Here is a 16,586-nt window from a genome sequence, read left to right on the forward strand (position 1 = left end):
AGAAAGAAGGAAAAAAAAGAAAAAAAAAGTGGGAATTTTCGTTTTTTATGTTATTATGTTTGTATAAATAAAATACATTTAAAAAAAATTATCTTTGACAGAGTTGACGCAATGTCCTACATATGCCCGGATAGGTGGTAAAAAAAAAAAAAGACACACTGAACATAAATGCAACCATACATATTTTTTAAATGAAACTATTCTGGAAACAAAGAAGATAAACACTGTTAACAGCAAATAAGCCGTACAAGCAACCGTGTATAGTGTGAACTATTTGCGCTCGTTTGTGTTTTTATTTAGTACCATTGACTGTGTATACTAGATGAGTACGTGCAAGCTTAGTGAAGCGTTTCCAGAGTTACCAAGCCGCCCACGTGACTGCTTCAATTGCGTCATCACGACAGGACGTAAGTGAAAGCGTGCGCGCCTCTCCAGTTGAGGAAGAGCTTCACGCGTGATGTGTGGGACATAATGGTGGATAGGTAGGGAACATACTTTAGCTCGATAAGAGTAGCACATCAACTGTTGATCGATTTCCAGTTGCTGTTTGTTGGACTCGTCGCTCCCTCTGACTCGACAGTCGCCCGCTGCTGCAGTCCGCTTGAACGGAACGACGCCCTGGACCGCAACAAAATGCCAAATATCAAAATATTCAGCGGTAGCTCACATCCGGACCTGTCTCAGAAAATAGCAGACCGCCTGGGTCTCGAACTGGGGAAGGTTGTGACGAAGAAATTCAGTAACCAGGAAACATGGTGAGTTGTTTGCTGCTTTTGGCCAGCTCGAAGGAGCTTATGATCACAGGTGTAGCTAGTACGCAAATGTTGTAACCTAGCGACATGCATTAATGAGAAACGTGGTGTCGGGGTGAAACTGCCGCGCCGTGTTGCCAGGAACTTGTAGTCCACGCATGGCTCAGATGTGTTGCCAACCAGGCAATAAATCATCCCACATTTTAAGCCTGAAGCTGAAATTCTAACGTCACTTCTAGTCATTTCATGAGTCAGCATACATCTCGTGGCTCCTCAGTTTAACCCTTGATCAGATCCGATCACACGGAGGAGACACAAGCCATTGTTTACTCTTGCGTCCTTTATCTCCAGCCTGCCACTGTGTGTTTGCCCCGTGGCCCCTAAGTGCTGTTTGTCTTGTCACCTCTCCTCCTCTGGCAGCGTGGAGATAGGCGAGAGCGTGCGTGGGGAAGATGTCTACATCGTGCAGAGTGGCTGCGGGGAGATCAATGACAATCTGATGGAGCTGCTGATCATGATCAACGCCTGCAAGATCGCCTCGGCCTCCAGAGTCAGCGCTGTCATCCCCTGCTTTCCCTACGCCCGGCAGGACAAGAAGGACAAGGTGGGGGTGAGGGATATCTGTCTACTTACTTCTGTCATGCCATTTGCCATCCAGAATCATGACAAGAAGCCTGCCGCCATGTCCATGAGCAACCGCTTGACGGGGCATGTTTGCTTTTTCTTTCTGAATTAATTTCATTCTTCCTTGTCATTTGCCTGTTATTTACTCTTTTTTTTTTTTTTTTTACATCGCATGAATGCACTACCTGACCAGAAACCCTCCAGTAATTTATAGAGAGTTTGTTATATAAACATTGTATTTTCTTGTATTGAAAGAAGCACTGTAACTGGGCTAAACGATAGCTTTAAAAAAAAAAACGACTGGTTACGATTTAAATGAATTGTGAAGCTCTCGGTGTAGGGGTTATTTTTAGATGCGAGCTGAAGAGATCTGTTTTCATTGCAGAGCCGTGCCCCTATCTCTGCCAAGTTGGTGGCCAACATGTTGTCAGTGTCAGGCGCTGACCACATAATAACTATGGACTTGCACGCCTCACAGATACAGGTGAGCAACATGAAAAAGGGGGCCTAAACAGAGGTGGACGTTATTCAGTCTTATTTTACACTTTTACTACACGTATGACTGATGTGGGACAACTGCCTCAAACCTTTCTATCTATATTTAATCTCTTCGTTCCAGGGATTCTTCGATATCCCCGTTGATAACTTGTATGCAGAGCCAGCAGTCCTCAAATGGATCAAGGAAAACATCCCTGAATGGAAAAACTGCATCATTGTCTCACCTGATGCAGGAGGAGCCAAGAGGTATGCCGGGCCATTTGTCATACAAGGTGTGAAAGTTTGTGGCCTAAGATAGAAGTAGTCAACTTTAGAAAGCACATGGCATACATCTTTCAACATAGTCCCCTTTCACATTTACACACTTAGTCCAGTATCGTGGATCGTACGTAACCCTTCTCCGTAGAAGTCTTGTCAGTTGTCTCCTCCGCAGTGATTGCGATTGGCCTTCTAGGACAGTGGTCGTCCTACATCTCTCTGCCGCATTTGAATTCTGCAGCCGCCCTCTTCTCCGTGCTGTAAGAAGAGTGCTCCCTCCCCCTAGTGTTGCCACCGTGTCTCGATTATTTTGGGTGATAAATCCTGGAGGCCGAGGTGTCGGGTGCCTGCTCGAAGACGGATGCTGTCTATTTTCTCATGCTGTGCTGACTTGCAGTTTTCAGCCAAAACAGAAATGCCACTATTAATTTCAAACTTTCCTAATAATCGCTCAGAGTCAGAGTGATGACGCACGCATCAAGAGCTGTGTAACTCCTCTTCCTTCCAACTCAGGCCACAAACTTAGCAGTCACCCTTCATACTGTATCTGTTTTACCCTTGAACGTAGCTTAGCCTCACCATATCTCCCCCGGTATTCACTTAAGATTAATCTTTTGTTGACTTCACCTATCTCTGACAAGGCTCTTATTATAACATGCACAAACCGTTGATATACACGAATAGGCTATAACTTCTGGGCTTTCCTTTGTGCAGGGTCACCTCTATAGCGGACCGGCTGAACGTGGATTTTGCACTCATCCACAAGGAGAGAAAAAAGGCAAACGAGGTCGACCGCATGGTACTCGTCGGAGATGTAACAGATCGGGTCGCCATTCTCGTGGACGACATGGCTGATACGTGTGGTACAGTCTGCTATGCTGCTGACAAGTAAGTCCCTTTTATTAAATAGAGTATATAAAGAATAGATTTACAACACAGATCTCTTTTTAAGGATATATTCAGTCAAGTGAAGGCTTCTAATACACTGAACTACTTCTTTCCCTTAGGCTTATCTCTGCCGGTGCCACCAAGGTGTATGCCATCCTAACCCATGGCATCTTTTCTGGTCCGGCTATCTCGCGCATCAACAATGCATGTTTTGAAGCAGTGGTGGTCACCAATACAATCCCTCAGGAGGAGAAAATGAAGCATTGTCCCAAAATACAGGTCGGGGACACTTTTCATTGTGAAAACTGATTTGTTAAAGAAAAATAAAATCCGTAAATAATATAATGGTAATTATGTGAAGCGTGTATTTTATAGAAGCTGGTATTTTGAATTCATTCATGACAAATGGCAACAGAAAGGCTAACGATTTGTCCTTATCTTCCTCCAGGTTATTGACATCTCCATGATCCTTGCAGAGGCCATTCGTAGAACTCACAACGGCGAGTCTGTGTCGTACCTGTTCAGCCACGTCCCCTTGTAACGAATGGTGCCCGCGGTCGAATGTGCGCTATTGACACCAAATAAGAGAAGAGGGAATTCCCCAACCCAAACACAACTACTAACAAAGATGTTCTGCTAATTAACCGTGAAAACAAAAGAACTATCATGTCTGTTACTAACGCTGACCCCACCTCACACGAGCCACTTCCTTTTTGAACGGTGTCCCTTCATGTCCAGGGCACCAAAGCAATGTCAAGTTACCAATTTAGGCCGACGTATTTATTGTAGATGGATAAATGAGCATTTATCTGCCGTGAATGTTGTCCTTTTCCAACATGTAGGTACAGATTTTCTCTTGACCATTTTACCCCTCCGGGAGTCGTTAGAAAAGTGTCGTCGGCGAGCTCATATAAATATCCCTGGCATGTTCCGGTGGTCAGGAGAAGCATCTGGCATAAAAAAAGCTGTTACAGTGCTGTTTTTGTTACAACGAGCAAGTGTAGGTTTCATGTTGCTCTTGCATCCTTTTGCTGTTTGAAAGATTATAATGAATGAAATGAATATGTATTGAACTAGTTTACAGTGCCACTGAAACTCCACTCAACCATGAGTGCCTCAACAGTCTGAAAAGAATTTGCATCTTCCTCCGGTCCAGGCCCATTTCCCTCCCTCTCATTTTACCATTTGTTTTGAATCCAGATCAAATGCGTCTTAGCAGGCTGTTTCACTATGTCGGCATGTTTCTTTCAACTCTTGAGGCCCCCCTCATTGAGTGGGGTTTGTCCAGTGTCAGAGATTTACCCTCAAGGGTCTACCGTAAAGATCTTTCTATAGAGAAGCTGTCGGGTTTTTAGCTTGGGGTCTCTGCAGGCTGGAGCTTCCTTCAGAAATGTTACCTGCTGTGTTCTTGTTTATTTTTATTTTTTTTTTCGTTTCGTATGTCTGGAGGAAGAACTTGTCATTTACGTTTGTGTTCTTGTTTTCAGTAGGATGAATGCGCCAGTTATTTGAGGATGCATTCTTAATAAAATCAAATATGCGTACAATCTTAAACATGTTTTATTTCTGGTTATAAAAGCGAAAAAATATTAGAAAGTATATAAAGTATAGCTCAGAGGGCCATTTTTAAAAATATAATAATTGTATTTAACAAGGGCAATAAGATTCTAATTGCAAATTATAGAAGCTAAAAAGAAAAATCAATCTAGTGATTCAACAATTTAAAAAAACACTGGTTTACATTTTTAGACCTGATAAATTAATGATAAAAAAAAAAAATACACATAAAGGATTGAGTATTTCTGTTATAACTGACAGTGTGTTATGGTGTTACTAATCAGACATATCATACCCCTGAGAATAAGGTCACATTATTGATATTTAGTAGAATATAAGACTACAGTTTTTGGTTGTACACGCCCTTTTACCGAAAAACACACCGCATTTGATTGATAGCGGATACGACCAATCACCGACGACGTGACGTAAGCCGTATGGACCAATAGCTAGTCCGGACGAGCCAGGCCAATCAGAGACACCGCTGCAATAAAGCTCAGTGCACTTGTCATCAATAATACCCTGCTGCTCATCGCTCATGATTTGTTTAAGCAACCCTAACTGCAAGAATTAACGAAAATCAACCCACTCCATGTGCAGTGTTAGGAAGAGAAATAGACGCGTGGGTTTCTTTCAATTTCCAGCGATGAACGGCGCGAAATAAGGAACGTTTATTACTTTATTTTTTTCTGCCGTCTTGACTATTAACCACCCGGGTGAGTACATATTTCACGTACCGTACCATCGCATATAACTTTCCAGTTGACTCAATTAAGAATCATTTTTTATTTATTTGGCTGTGATTTTCCTCTGATTTTATTTTTCTTCTCTGGGTCTTGGGTCTGTGTGAGCCTGACATGATTTATGATTTCATTTTTCTAAGCTCAAGTATGACAGGAAGTCCGGGTCGAAAACAAGATGAAGAGGACCCTGGGGTCTCGATGGTTCGTTTCCAGAGCTACTTGCACGGAGGAACCTCCAGCTTGCTGTCCACCCTCCCCACTGTTCTTGCATTCCCTGTCTATAAGACTGTTTTCCGTCAACAAATCCACAACACCTCGGTGCACAGGGCAGTGGGGCAGCTCTACAAGGAGGGACCTCTAAAGCTCTACAGGGGTGTGGCTCCACCGTTACTGATGAAGACCCTGAATGGCACTCTGCTCTTTGGCCTCCAGGACACCCTCCTCCGCCAACTCTCCTTGTCATCCCAAGATGTCCTCCCTGCCTCTGCCCTGCCTGCTCTGGCTGGTTTTGGTGCAGGCGTGGTCGAAGCTGTGGTTCTTACCCCCCTTGAGCGCGTCCAGAATGTGCTGCAGAACAGCCAGAATGACCGTCGCCTGCCCTCCCTGAGAAGCGTTCTCGCAGATCTGTATGCACAGAGGTTGTCCTCAGGCTACTACAGAAGCTTCCTGCCCATCACGGCCCGCAACGCCCTGGGCAGCTCCCTCTACTTTGGCCTGAAGGGGCCTGTGTGTGAAGTTGTAGCAGGGCAGGGGCTCTCTCCGATGGTCTCCTCCTTCCTCTCAGGTACACTGACCTCCATGGGAATCAGCTTAGCTCTGTACCCGCTGTCTGTGCTGGTGGCGAACATGCAGGCACAAGTGGAAGGGGAACTAAAAGGAGCCATGGCTTGTTGGAGGTTGCTGTGGGAATCAAGGCAACAGAGTTTGTTTCGGCTGTACCGAGGAAGTTCACTGGTTATTTTGAGGTCTTGCATCACGTGGGGAATCACGACTGCCATTTATGACAAGCAACAGAAACGATCGGGATAAAGAGAGATTTAATTTTTGATATTGTAACCATGCATGTTACTCTTTCAGGGCTCATTCTGTTCCTTTCTGGAGGAATCCATACTTTTAATCTTTTTACTCAGCAGACAGGTTAATTTGTCATGGCCAAGAAAACAACAGGTGCTACAACTGACTTTAATTCTAGTCAGTTCAAGTGTTATAGGAAGCTGTTACACTGTGACAGTGAGCCCGTATGAGCAGTTCCGTTACCTTGAAACCACAGGAAACGTTGCTGCAGCTGCAAGGTAAGGTAAATGTATCTCATGAGCCAAAGATTTTATTTAGTCATTTTTCCTTTTTGTTTCTAGAAATGTAAATGGTGCTAGTGACAGTGAATATTATCTTATGATGGGGGTTCATCAAATGTGACGTCTTTTACTCATAATAAGAGCTTAACACACAGGAGAGGGTAACATTTAACACATCTCAGCATCTGATCCTTGATTCTGATCAGCTTCAACAACGTCATGGTTGTTTTAATCTTCCTCTGTCAGTGTATGGATCAAGACGTTATTTAATTATATGTGTGACACCGTAACAGGTAATCTTAACACTCGTGACACGCTCGATGCTGCCTGACTGACTCAAACTGGTTTGTCTTCTTCCTCTTACCGTATATATATGCTCAAAGCAAAAACCGTGTAACATGCTACACTAACAATTCAGTTTATTTCGAGGCTAACATCATAAAATGAAAGCAAACTGCACGATATGGAGAGTTTTGTGTTTTCAGTTCTATTTTAAAAGGTGATTTCTTTGTTCTTGAACCATCATTGTAATATGAATCAAGAACAGCGTTTAGTAATTGCTTTATGGGACATTGTGTTACAGGGCGTTGTGGTTCTGTGGAAATACCTTGTGGGATCTCAGGTAGACTTGTGTTGTGGTTTATTTTCTCAGGATTGTCAGTCACTTTCAGTTGATGATTTAAGTTGATGGTCACTTTTTTTGCAGGATATATTTATTGCTGCTGTTGAACCTTTTTGTCTATTTTTGTTCGTTTTCTACAGCTTGTGCTGAAACGTTTGGATGCTTTTGTTTCTAAAAATGTAATATTTGTTCTGGACATTGCGACGTTCAGAAGGAGCCAGAGAAGAAGCTTTAAAGGGGAACTACTGTTTTTTACAACCTGGACCTTATTTCTGGCATAAAATACAATCGTTTACTCACCCATATAACTTTTGTGTCATTTGCTCTCATTCAGGAGATAATTAGATCAGCGTATATCCATATAGCAGAGTGACTGGGGCACCGCAACGCAGCCTCTAAATAACACATTGTCTGCCACGAAACACATTCATTTCGCCAGTATTTTGTTATGATATGCTAGTGCTGTTCCCCGTTGGATGATGTCCTGTCCGAGCAGCGCGTGCACCCGCGACGGTCGGCTTGTTTACCTGTAGTTTGCTACTGCTATGGTTCGTCCACAACCTCAGAATCAGAAAAAAATATTCAGCCATGTTGCAAAAAACTAGCAGTAGCAAATTACAGGTAAACAAACTGACCGCCGCGGGTGAGCGCACCACGCGGCTTGTTTGCCTGGAAGGTGACATCTTCCCGGTCAGAAGACATCATCCGGGGTCTGTAGGTCAATCTACAGACCCCGGATGACGATATCAGGTAACTCCGGACTGAACGGGGAATAGCACTAGCACATCATAACAAAATATTGACGAAATGAATGTGTTTCGCGGCAGATAATGCGTTATTTAGAGGCTGCGTTTCGGTGCCCCAGTCACTCCCACTATATGGATATAAGAATAAGAATAAGAATAAGAAAACCTTTAATTGCCCCACAATGGGGAAATTGCAGTTTGCAACAGCATGCAGAAATGACAGAGATAGAACAGATAATAGACATATTGCACAGACTGCTGTTATTATACCATGAGGTGTAATAATATTGCACATATTAGGAGTGCTCGCCATGGAGCCTAACAGCAGCAGGAAGGAAAGACCTTCTGTATCTTTCCTTCACACATGGAGGGTGAAGCAGTCTGTCACTGAAGCTGCTCCTCAGTCCCATTAGCTCACCATGGAGTCGAGGCGGGACTCATCGTCCAGCATGGAGGACAGTCCAGCCAGAACTCCTCCGTCACCCACCTCCCCCACCGAGTCCAAGGGGCAGCCCAGGACAGAGCTGGACTTCCTGATAATCTTATCCAGCTTCTTCCTTTCCCTCTCTGCTATGCCACTGCTCCAGCAGACCACTCCACACAGGATAGCCGACGCCACCACAGAGCCTGCAGAGTGCGGCCAGCTCCTGAACGAGTGCAAATGACACAAAAGTTATATGGGTGAGTAAACAATAGTATTTTTTGCAAGAAATAAGGTCCAGGTTGTAAACAACAGTAGTTCCCCTTAAATACAAATCGGTATAATGTGGTTGCTGTGATATAGCTATTACATATGAATTAAAGGGCTGGAACAAATAAGTCTCATTGGTCAACACTGTTGACTTTCAACTAGAAGGTCCTGAACAAGTATGTGTTGGCTACCTGTGACCTTCCTGTGTGGAGTGTTTTTACTGTGCCTGTGCAGTTAAGAGAATCAGAAATGACATGTAGCACTGTGGTATACACTGGTCAGCCACAACATTAAAACCACCGACAGGTGAAGTAAATAACATTGACCATCTTGTGACAATACAATGTTCTGCTGGGAAACTTTTAGACCTGGCATTTATGTGGATGTTACTTAGACATGTACCATCCTCCTAGACCAGACCATCCCCAGCAGGATGCAGCCTGACACAGGCACACACACAAAAACGGTTTAGGAACAACTAAAAAAAAAAACATGAAAAACAGCACAACGTGTTGACCTGGCCTCCAGATTCACTAGATCCCAAACTGAGCAAGTATCTGTGGGATGCACTGGAACAAGCCTGATCCATAGAGGCCCCTCCATCAACCCGTAGGACTCAAAGGCCCCCACTAACAACATTCTGTTGCCAGACAACACAGGACACCATCAGAAGGCCCATATCCATTCTCTGATGAGTCAGAACTGTTTTGGAGGCACAAGGAAGACCAACACAATTAGGTCATAATGTTATGTCTGATCAGTGTACTGTCAAGCAGTCTAAGCTGTTCTCTGATTTTCATCCTATGAAGTTATTTAGCACATAGGCAAGTCCCCTTTTCCACGGTCAAATAATTTACTGATCAACAATGTAAACCAACTTATTTATAGTATAAACTGACCATATCTTGTAGGATGACAGTTTGTTTAAAATATACATCAGTAAATTATCTGACTGTGGAAAAGGGAACTTGCCTGTATACTGAATAACATCATAGTTATTTGAGATTTTACCAATTATCCTACAAGATGTGGTCAATTTATGGAATAAATAGGTTTGTTTACACTGTAGATTAGTAAATTATTTGTCTATGGAAAAGGGGAAACTGCCTTTACACTGAATAACCTCATAGCTATTGGAGATTGTACCTCAAAGTGCATTAATAAAATGTTACATGCATTGATGGAGTTTCTAACTTGTCCTTGCTGTTCTCACATCATGTGCTTACTGGTTCTTTATGTCAAATCATGAGCAGTCCACTAGATGGTTCTCTATAGAAACAAATAAGAAACATGGAATCACACATTCCAGCTGTAACGGGAAAAACAAGCAGGTACACAAAGGAACAGGTGAATAAAACGTTTGCAACACTTCATGTCAGGAACCTGGAACAAGGAAGGAGAAACCTGAGGTATTACAGAGGGAGGTGAGACGTCAACCGTGTCCCATTAAATTCCTTCCTCTGATCTGTGGGAGCCAGTGAGAGCCAGAGCATCGGTGTCCATGTTGGCGTGCAGAAAGGTGTGTCATCAGTATATAAATTGTTGGCTTTGCACGGATTACACAGACGCGTTTCACCTGTAGACTAGAGGACATTATAGCTGCGCACCTCTGCACCAGGTGAAGTGAGTACATATTTCACATACTGTACTATCACATGATTTTCCGGTTGACTCAGTTAAGAATCATTTATTTGGCTGTGATTTTCCGATTTTCCTTTGATTTTATTTTCATTCCTTGACTGGGTCTGTGTGAGCCTGACATGATTTGTGATTTAATTTTTCTAAGCTCAAGTATGACAGGAAGTCCCGGTGGAAAACAAGATGAAGAGGACCCTGGGGTCTCGACGGTTCGTTTCCAGAGTTACTTCCACGGAGGAACCTCGAGTTTGCTGACCACTGTTCTTGTATTCCCTGTCTATAAGACTGTTTTCCGTCAACAAATCCACAACACCTCAGTGCACGCGGCAGTGAGGCAGCTCTACAAGGAGGGACCTCTAAAGCTCTACAGGGGTGTGGCTCCACCGTTACTGATGAGGACCCTGAATGGCACTCTGCTCTTTGGCCTCCAGGACACCCTCCTCCGCCAACTCTCCCTGTCATCCCAAGATGTCCTCCCCACCTCTGCCCTTCCTGCTCTGGCTGGTTTTGGTGCAGGCGTGGTCCAATCTGTAGTTTTTACCCCCTTTGAGCGCGTCCAGAATGTGCTGCAGAACAGCCAGAATGACCGTCGCCTGCCCTCCCTGACACGTGTTCTCGCATATCTGTATGCACAGAGGGTGTCTTTAGGCTACTACAGAAGCTTCCTGCCAATCACGGCCCGCAACGCCCTGGGCAGCTCCCTTTTCTTTGGCCTGAAGGGGCCTGTGTGTGAAGTTGTAGCAGGGCAGGGGTTCTCTCCGATGGTCTCCTCCTTCCTCTCAGCTACACTGACCTCCATGGGAATCAGCTTAGCTCTGTACCCGCTGTCTGTGCTGGTGGCGAACATGCAGGCACATGTGGAAGGGGAACATAAAGGAGCCATGGCTTGTTGGAGGATGCTGTGGAAATCAAGGCAACAGAGTTTCTTTCTGCTGTACCGAGGAGGTTCACTGGTTATTTTGAGGTCATGCATCACTTGGGGAATCACGACTGCCATTTATGACAAGCAACAAAAACGATCGGGATAAAGAGAGATTTAATTTTTGATATTGTAACCGTGCATGTTACTCTTTCAATGCTCATTCTGTTCCTTTCTGGAGGAATCCATACGTTTAATCTTTTTACTCAGCAGACAGGTTAATTTGTCATGGCCGAGAAAACAACAGGTGCTACAACTAACTTTAATTCTAGTCAGTTCAAGTATGAGCAATTCTGTTACCCTGAAACCACAGGAAATGTTGCTGCAGCTGCAAAGACATGATCAGTTACCTAGTTCTTAATAACAAAATGCCAGTGCTGTGCCTCAAAATGCAGAAACAAGTTGACAGCACCACTGCCAAGACTTGAACCCTAGTCCCTGAGGTGGAAGGTAATTATTCCTCATGAGCCAAATGTTTTATTTAGTCATTTTTTATTTTTGTTTCTAGAAATGTAAATGGTGCTAGTGACAGTGAATATTGTCTTATGATGGGGGTTCATCAAATTTGACGTCTTTTACTCATAATAAGAGCTTGACACACAGGAGGGGGTAACATTTAACACATCTCAGCTTCTGATCAGCCTCAACAGCATCATGGTTGTTTTAATCTTCCTCTGTCAGTGTATGGATCAAGACGTTATTTAATTATATGTGTGACACCGTAACAGGTAATCTTTGCAATCGTGACACGCTCGATGCTGCCTGACTGACTTAAACTGGTTTTTCTTCTTCCTCTTACCGTATATATATGCTCAAAGTAAAAACTGTGTAACATGCTACACTAACAGTTCAGTTTGTTTCAAGACTAACATCATAAACTGAGCACTCAGGAGAGGGCAAACTGCACGATATGGAGAGTTTTGTGTTTTCAGTTCTATTTTAACAGGTGATTTCTTTGTTCTTGAACCATCATTGTAATATGAATCAAGAACAGTGTTTAGTAACTGCTTTATGGGACATTGTGTTACAGGGCATTGTGGTTCTGTGGAAATACCTTGTGGGATCTCAGGTAGACTTGTGTTGTGGTTTATTTTCTCAGGATTGTCAGTCACTTTCAGTTGATGATTTAAGTTGATGGTCACTTTTTTTGCAGGATATAATTGCTGCTGTCGAACCTTTTTGTCTATTTTTGTTCGTTTTCTACAGCTTGTGCTGAAACGTTTGGATGGTTTTGTTTCTGAAATGACTGTTCCACAGTCCCCTTTACCACGGTCAGATAATTTACTGATCAACAATGTAAACCAACTTATTTATAGTATAAACTGACCAGATCCTGTAGGATGACAGTTTGTTTACATTGTAGATCAGTAAATTATTTGACTGTGGAAAAGGGAACTTGCCTATATACTGAATAACATCATAGTTATTTGAGATTTTACCAATTGTCCTACAAGATGTGGTCAATTTATGGAATAAATAGGTTTGTTTACACTGTTTACTGTAATAAATTATCTGTCTGTGGAGAAGGGGAAACTGCCTTTACACTGAATAACCTCATAGTTATTGGAGATTGTACCTCAAAGTGCATTAATAAAATGTTCCATGCATTGATGGAGTTTCTAACTTGTCCTTGCTGTTCTCACACTATGTGCTTACTGGTCCTTCATGTCAAATCACGAGCAGTCCACTAGATGGTACTGTATGAAAACAAAAAACGTGGAATCACACATTCTACGAATGGAAGGGCGCTAATGAACAGTTGAATAAAACGATTTCAACACTTCATGGCAGGAACCTGGAGCAAGGAAGGAGCAGCCTGGGCTACTACAAGGGGAGGCGAGACGTCAAGCGTGTCCAAATAAAGTCCTTCCCCTGAGCTGTGGGAGCCAATGGCATCCAGAGCATCGGTGTCCATGTTGGCGTGCAGAAAGGCGTGTTGTCAGTATATAAACCGTAGGCTTTGCGCGGATTACACAGACGCCTTTCACCTGTAGACTAGAGGACATTATCGCTGCGCACCCCTGCACCAGGTAAAACTATTCCCAATTGTCTCTGCTTGTCAACTGATCCCTGATCAAATTGCGCAGCTAATCACTGATCTGCCATGCAGTGTGATCATAATTCATTTTAAGAAATGGAAACGATAAGCTTATAGGTGTTATGCAACATTTTTCTTTAGGCCACAAAGCTGTTCAGGTACTATTAACGTTATGGTGATTAGTGCGTTATTGCGCAGGTAGCCTATAGATGCTATAGCTATACTATAGATGGGACACCTGGTAGCGGTGCATTCCTCCACTTCACTCTATGCAGGCTTCTTAACGTTGCCGTCTCAGTCTAGTCATGTGCAGGCTTTTTCATCTGCCACATCCTTAGTGTGGTGTTCAATGTATGCTTCATGCTGCCCAGCCTTTTGAGACGCAGGTTGTGCAAGTCTGTATTTTTAAAAGGCAGTATAATGTAAAAACCAGGCACTGCCCCCAATTGCATTGAATTTCACCGTATTGGAAGTAGAATTAACTGTGCAGAAGACGCGGTCGATTATCTTCTTGGGGGGAAAAAAAGGGTGCGTCCTTAACTTTTTACACCCACAGACGCACTTTCCAAACTGGTTTGCGTCCTTTTTCCTTATCTCTTTAATTGCCCGCAAATAAATTCATATCAGTTTACAAATAGTTACAGCTTGTTTTTTTTTTCTTTCCTTTTTTCTTTAACCAAGGTTTGTATTTGAATGCCTGTACATAACAATGGTGTGTGCAGTGTAACATGACACCACATAATAACTGTTTGTTCATCGGGATGTTGCAATGGAGCACAAGTTATTTCTTGTGACCGCCTGTCTTTCTTAACTTAGGTGTGGCCGGAGTCATATACCTGTGTGGGCAAGCATCTTGGGATGCCAGTCGAATCATGTGTTCATTAAACATTTCACAATCACTCAGATCACTTTCTCCCCCCCCCCCCCCCCACGTACTCCTTTAGAACTCCTTCAAGATGAGTGACAACAACCCAGTCGCCCAGGAAGTGGAGCAGTTTAACAAGCAAAAGCTGAGGAAGACCAGCACTCAAGAAAGAACGCATCTTCCAACCAAGGAGGGTAGGTGTTTGACGGTCTGTTTCACATTTGACCTTTATGATCCAGTTGCTCCTTGTCCTATCACCAAGAAACAGAGCTGCAAACATTACCTCACTGATAAACTGGAGGAACACACCCTTCTACCTGAGAGCCACTCCTTCTCTTCACCCACTTAGTTATCCTCTGCCGCTTTACGGGATTCATTATGTGGCTGTGTGGAGCAGAGGGAGCTTATTGTACGTGTATCTAGAATCGTTGGGGAAAACGCCACTAACTATATTCCCTTTACTGATCCTGTACCAACTTTACTGACAACTGTACCAACAGAAAAACCTCACTTCAGATATGACATTAAGCGGCAAGAAAAGGACACTTTAAGTGTGTCAGAAGGCTCATCCTTTTCCCTCCAGAGGCTGAGCGGCTCCCTGCTGTCTCACTGCCGCTCTGTCTTAATCTGAATGCAGTCCTTATTCGTGGAGGGGAGGCACAGAAGCAGGTGGTGCTTCTGTGGGTCTTTAGGCTCAGACACACCGAATATTAAAGAACCAGCGGCAACAAAGGCCTAAAAGTTGCACTTGAACACAGCGTAGAGACTACAGACAAGGGCCAACTAGCATGTGGATTTAGATTTTCCTGAGAGGAAAAAACTCTCCATACCAGATGGTGGCAGTAGTGATGCTTTAAATCTATTTTTCTATTCTTGTACATTGGTTTTCTAAGCTTGGCGGCTAAACAGAGACATTGATTCAACATTGAAACTACTGTAGAAATTATAGTTCCATAGCATTTCATAATTATTTGCACTCTAATTCGCACTCAAAGCCAAACGTTTAAGCATAACCATCCGTCACAGCAGCTGATTCAAAGCCATCTAGAAAAAATTGATGTTTTCGCTTATAACTTGGTTTATAATAGATGAACATAGGAGGATAACCTTCAACTGTGTTAAAATGATCACCTCATCTCTTTGTCTGTATCTGTCTGTCTTGTGATCACACAGAGATTGAAGAGGAGAAGAAAGCCATGCAATGTGAGAGCAAATGAAAAGCCATGATTCCTCTCCTCCAGTCCCGCCCTGGTACCTGCTTGTCTTCCAATCTGTCGCCTACTCAGACTGTGTTTCCTGTGCTGCCATCTTTGATTAGTAATGATGTTTGGGTTGACGCTACGGGGGGAAAGATCTGTCTGTGACCCCAAGTAAATTAATGCAACGAATACATATTACTGTGCTTTATTTCCCCACGCAGTTTTCGCAGTGTTGAAGAGCGCAACATGTAGATTTTACAGGGTGTAAATTTTAACGCAATAGAAAAATCATTAATCACTTTACTAACAGAAATTAATCAAAGATATTGTTAACAATACCATAAGTATGCCTGTAAATGGTGCCATTCGGGAAATGTTATGAAAAATTACACAAAATATGGTGATTTAATAAAAAAAGGCAATGTGTCGAGTTGCATTTGTGATTAACTCTCTTGTTTCTTTTTGACATACAATGGTTAAGCAGATTTTATCAAGACAAGAATGGCGGAAGAAGCATTGCAATTACAAATAACAATCCTACTGAAGTAAAAATACTCAAGTAAAGTACAACTACCTTAAAATTGTACTTGCTAGAGAAGTTAGGTAAAAGCACTTTCCTGCACAGATTGTAGTTAACGTAAGGGGTACTCGGTCTAAGTGACTATTGACAATGAGTGGTAAATGTAACTGCATCAAAAATGTTTGAAGCATAGTTATTGGAACGCAGTTTTCTTTTATTAGGCATCATGCCAGATTTAACACTGCTACTTCCGCAGTCGCAATGAAAATTAGGAGTGTTTAAGGACACTGGATAGTCTGAGGCTGACTGAAATGTTCATTTGCACAGCTCTCCACTCTTATGCAAGGAATAGAAAGAAACATTGTAAAGAAACATTAGATATATAGTACAGAGGAACAATTCATATTCCTTCAGTGCAAAGCAACAAAGACAATGTTGGACCGGGTTTTATTTGTAGACTATTTTAACATGTTTCATAAATAGCATAAATACGTGTGTGCATATTGTTAATATAGGTATCAGTATATTAACTGATACTCTCTTGTTACTTGATATTTAGTTGTGTTATCAAAATGTTATTTTTCCAACAATCAAACAATGACACTAGTTTGTTAGCATGCACATTTATTCTGTTCTTACATTAGTCATTCCGTCAAATCCTCATTTAGATTTGCGCCAGATATGAGTCTGCAGAACAAAAGGTGTAGACCCAGCTACTTACATGTACTCATTC

General features: G+C 42.7%; 3 protein-coding genes across 6 annotated transcripts; all 3 read left to right on the forward strand.

Moving 5' to 3' along the window:
* Positions 1-336: 336 nt before the first annotated feature.
* Positions 337-4,574, forward strand: prps1b (phosphoribosyl pyrophosphate synthetase 1B). Of its 2 annotated transcripts, none has more exons than XM_084550051.1 (7): positions 337-755; positions 1,173-1,362; positions 1,762-1,860; positions 1,996-2,120; positions 2,847-3,020; positions 3,140-3,299; positions 3,469-4,574. In XM_084550051.1, exons 1-7 carry the CDS (start codon positions 634-636, stop codon positions 3,559-3,561), a joined length of 963 nt encoding a protein of 320 aa, XP_084406177.1. In that variant the 5' UTR covers positions 337-633; the 3' UTR covers positions 3,562-4,574. The 2 variants fall into 2 exon arrangements, with proteins under 2 accessions (XP_084406177.1, XP_084406178.1); XM_084550052.1 differs by having other exon boundaries at positions 342-755; positions 1,173-1,356.
* A 560-nt stretch (positions 4,575-5,134) lies between these two features.
* Positions 5,135-6,352, forward strand: LOC311492319 (solute carrier family 25 member 53-like). The gene is made up of 2 exons (XM_084550570.1): positions 5,135-5,293; positions 5,461-6,352. The coding sequence occupies exon 2, from the start codon at positions 5,468-5,470 to the stop codon at positions 6,347-6,349; it is 882 nt and encodes a 293-aa protein (XP_084406696.1). The 5' UTR covers positions 5,135-5,293; positions 5,461-5,467; the 3' UTR covers positions 6,350-6,352.
* Positions 6,353-8,571: 2,219 nt separating this feature from the next.
* Positions 8,572-15,776, forward strand: LOC311492318 (solute carrier family 25 member 53-like). Of its 3 annotated transcripts, none has more exons than XM_084550568.1 (5): positions 8,572-8,664; positions 10,054-10,297; positions 10,461-13,261; positions 14,214-14,328; positions 15,308-15,776. In XM_084550568.1, the coding sequence occupies exon 3, from the start codon at positions 10,468-10,470 to the stop codon at positions 11,338-11,340; it is 873 nt and encodes a 290-aa protein (XP_084406694.1). In that variant the 5' UTR covers positions 8,572-8,664; positions 10,054-10,297; positions 10,461-10,467; the 3' UTR covers positions 11,341-13,261; positions 14,214-14,328; positions 15,308-15,776. The 3 variants fall into 3 exon arrangements, with proteins under 3 accessions (XP_084406694.1, XP_084406695.1, XP_084406693.1); XM_084550569.1 differs by having other exon boundaries at positions 10,054-10,193; XM_084550567.1 differs by having other exon boundaries at positions 10,054-13,261.
* Positions 15,777-16,586: the final 810 nt, after the last annotated feature.

This window comes from Chelon labrosus, assembly GCF_963514085.1.
Source record: "Chelon labrosus genome assembly, chromosome: 8".
Classification (NCBI taxonomy): domain Eukaryota; kingdom Metazoa; phylum Chordata; class Actinopteri; order Mugiliformes; family Mugilidae; genus Chelon; species Chelon labrosus.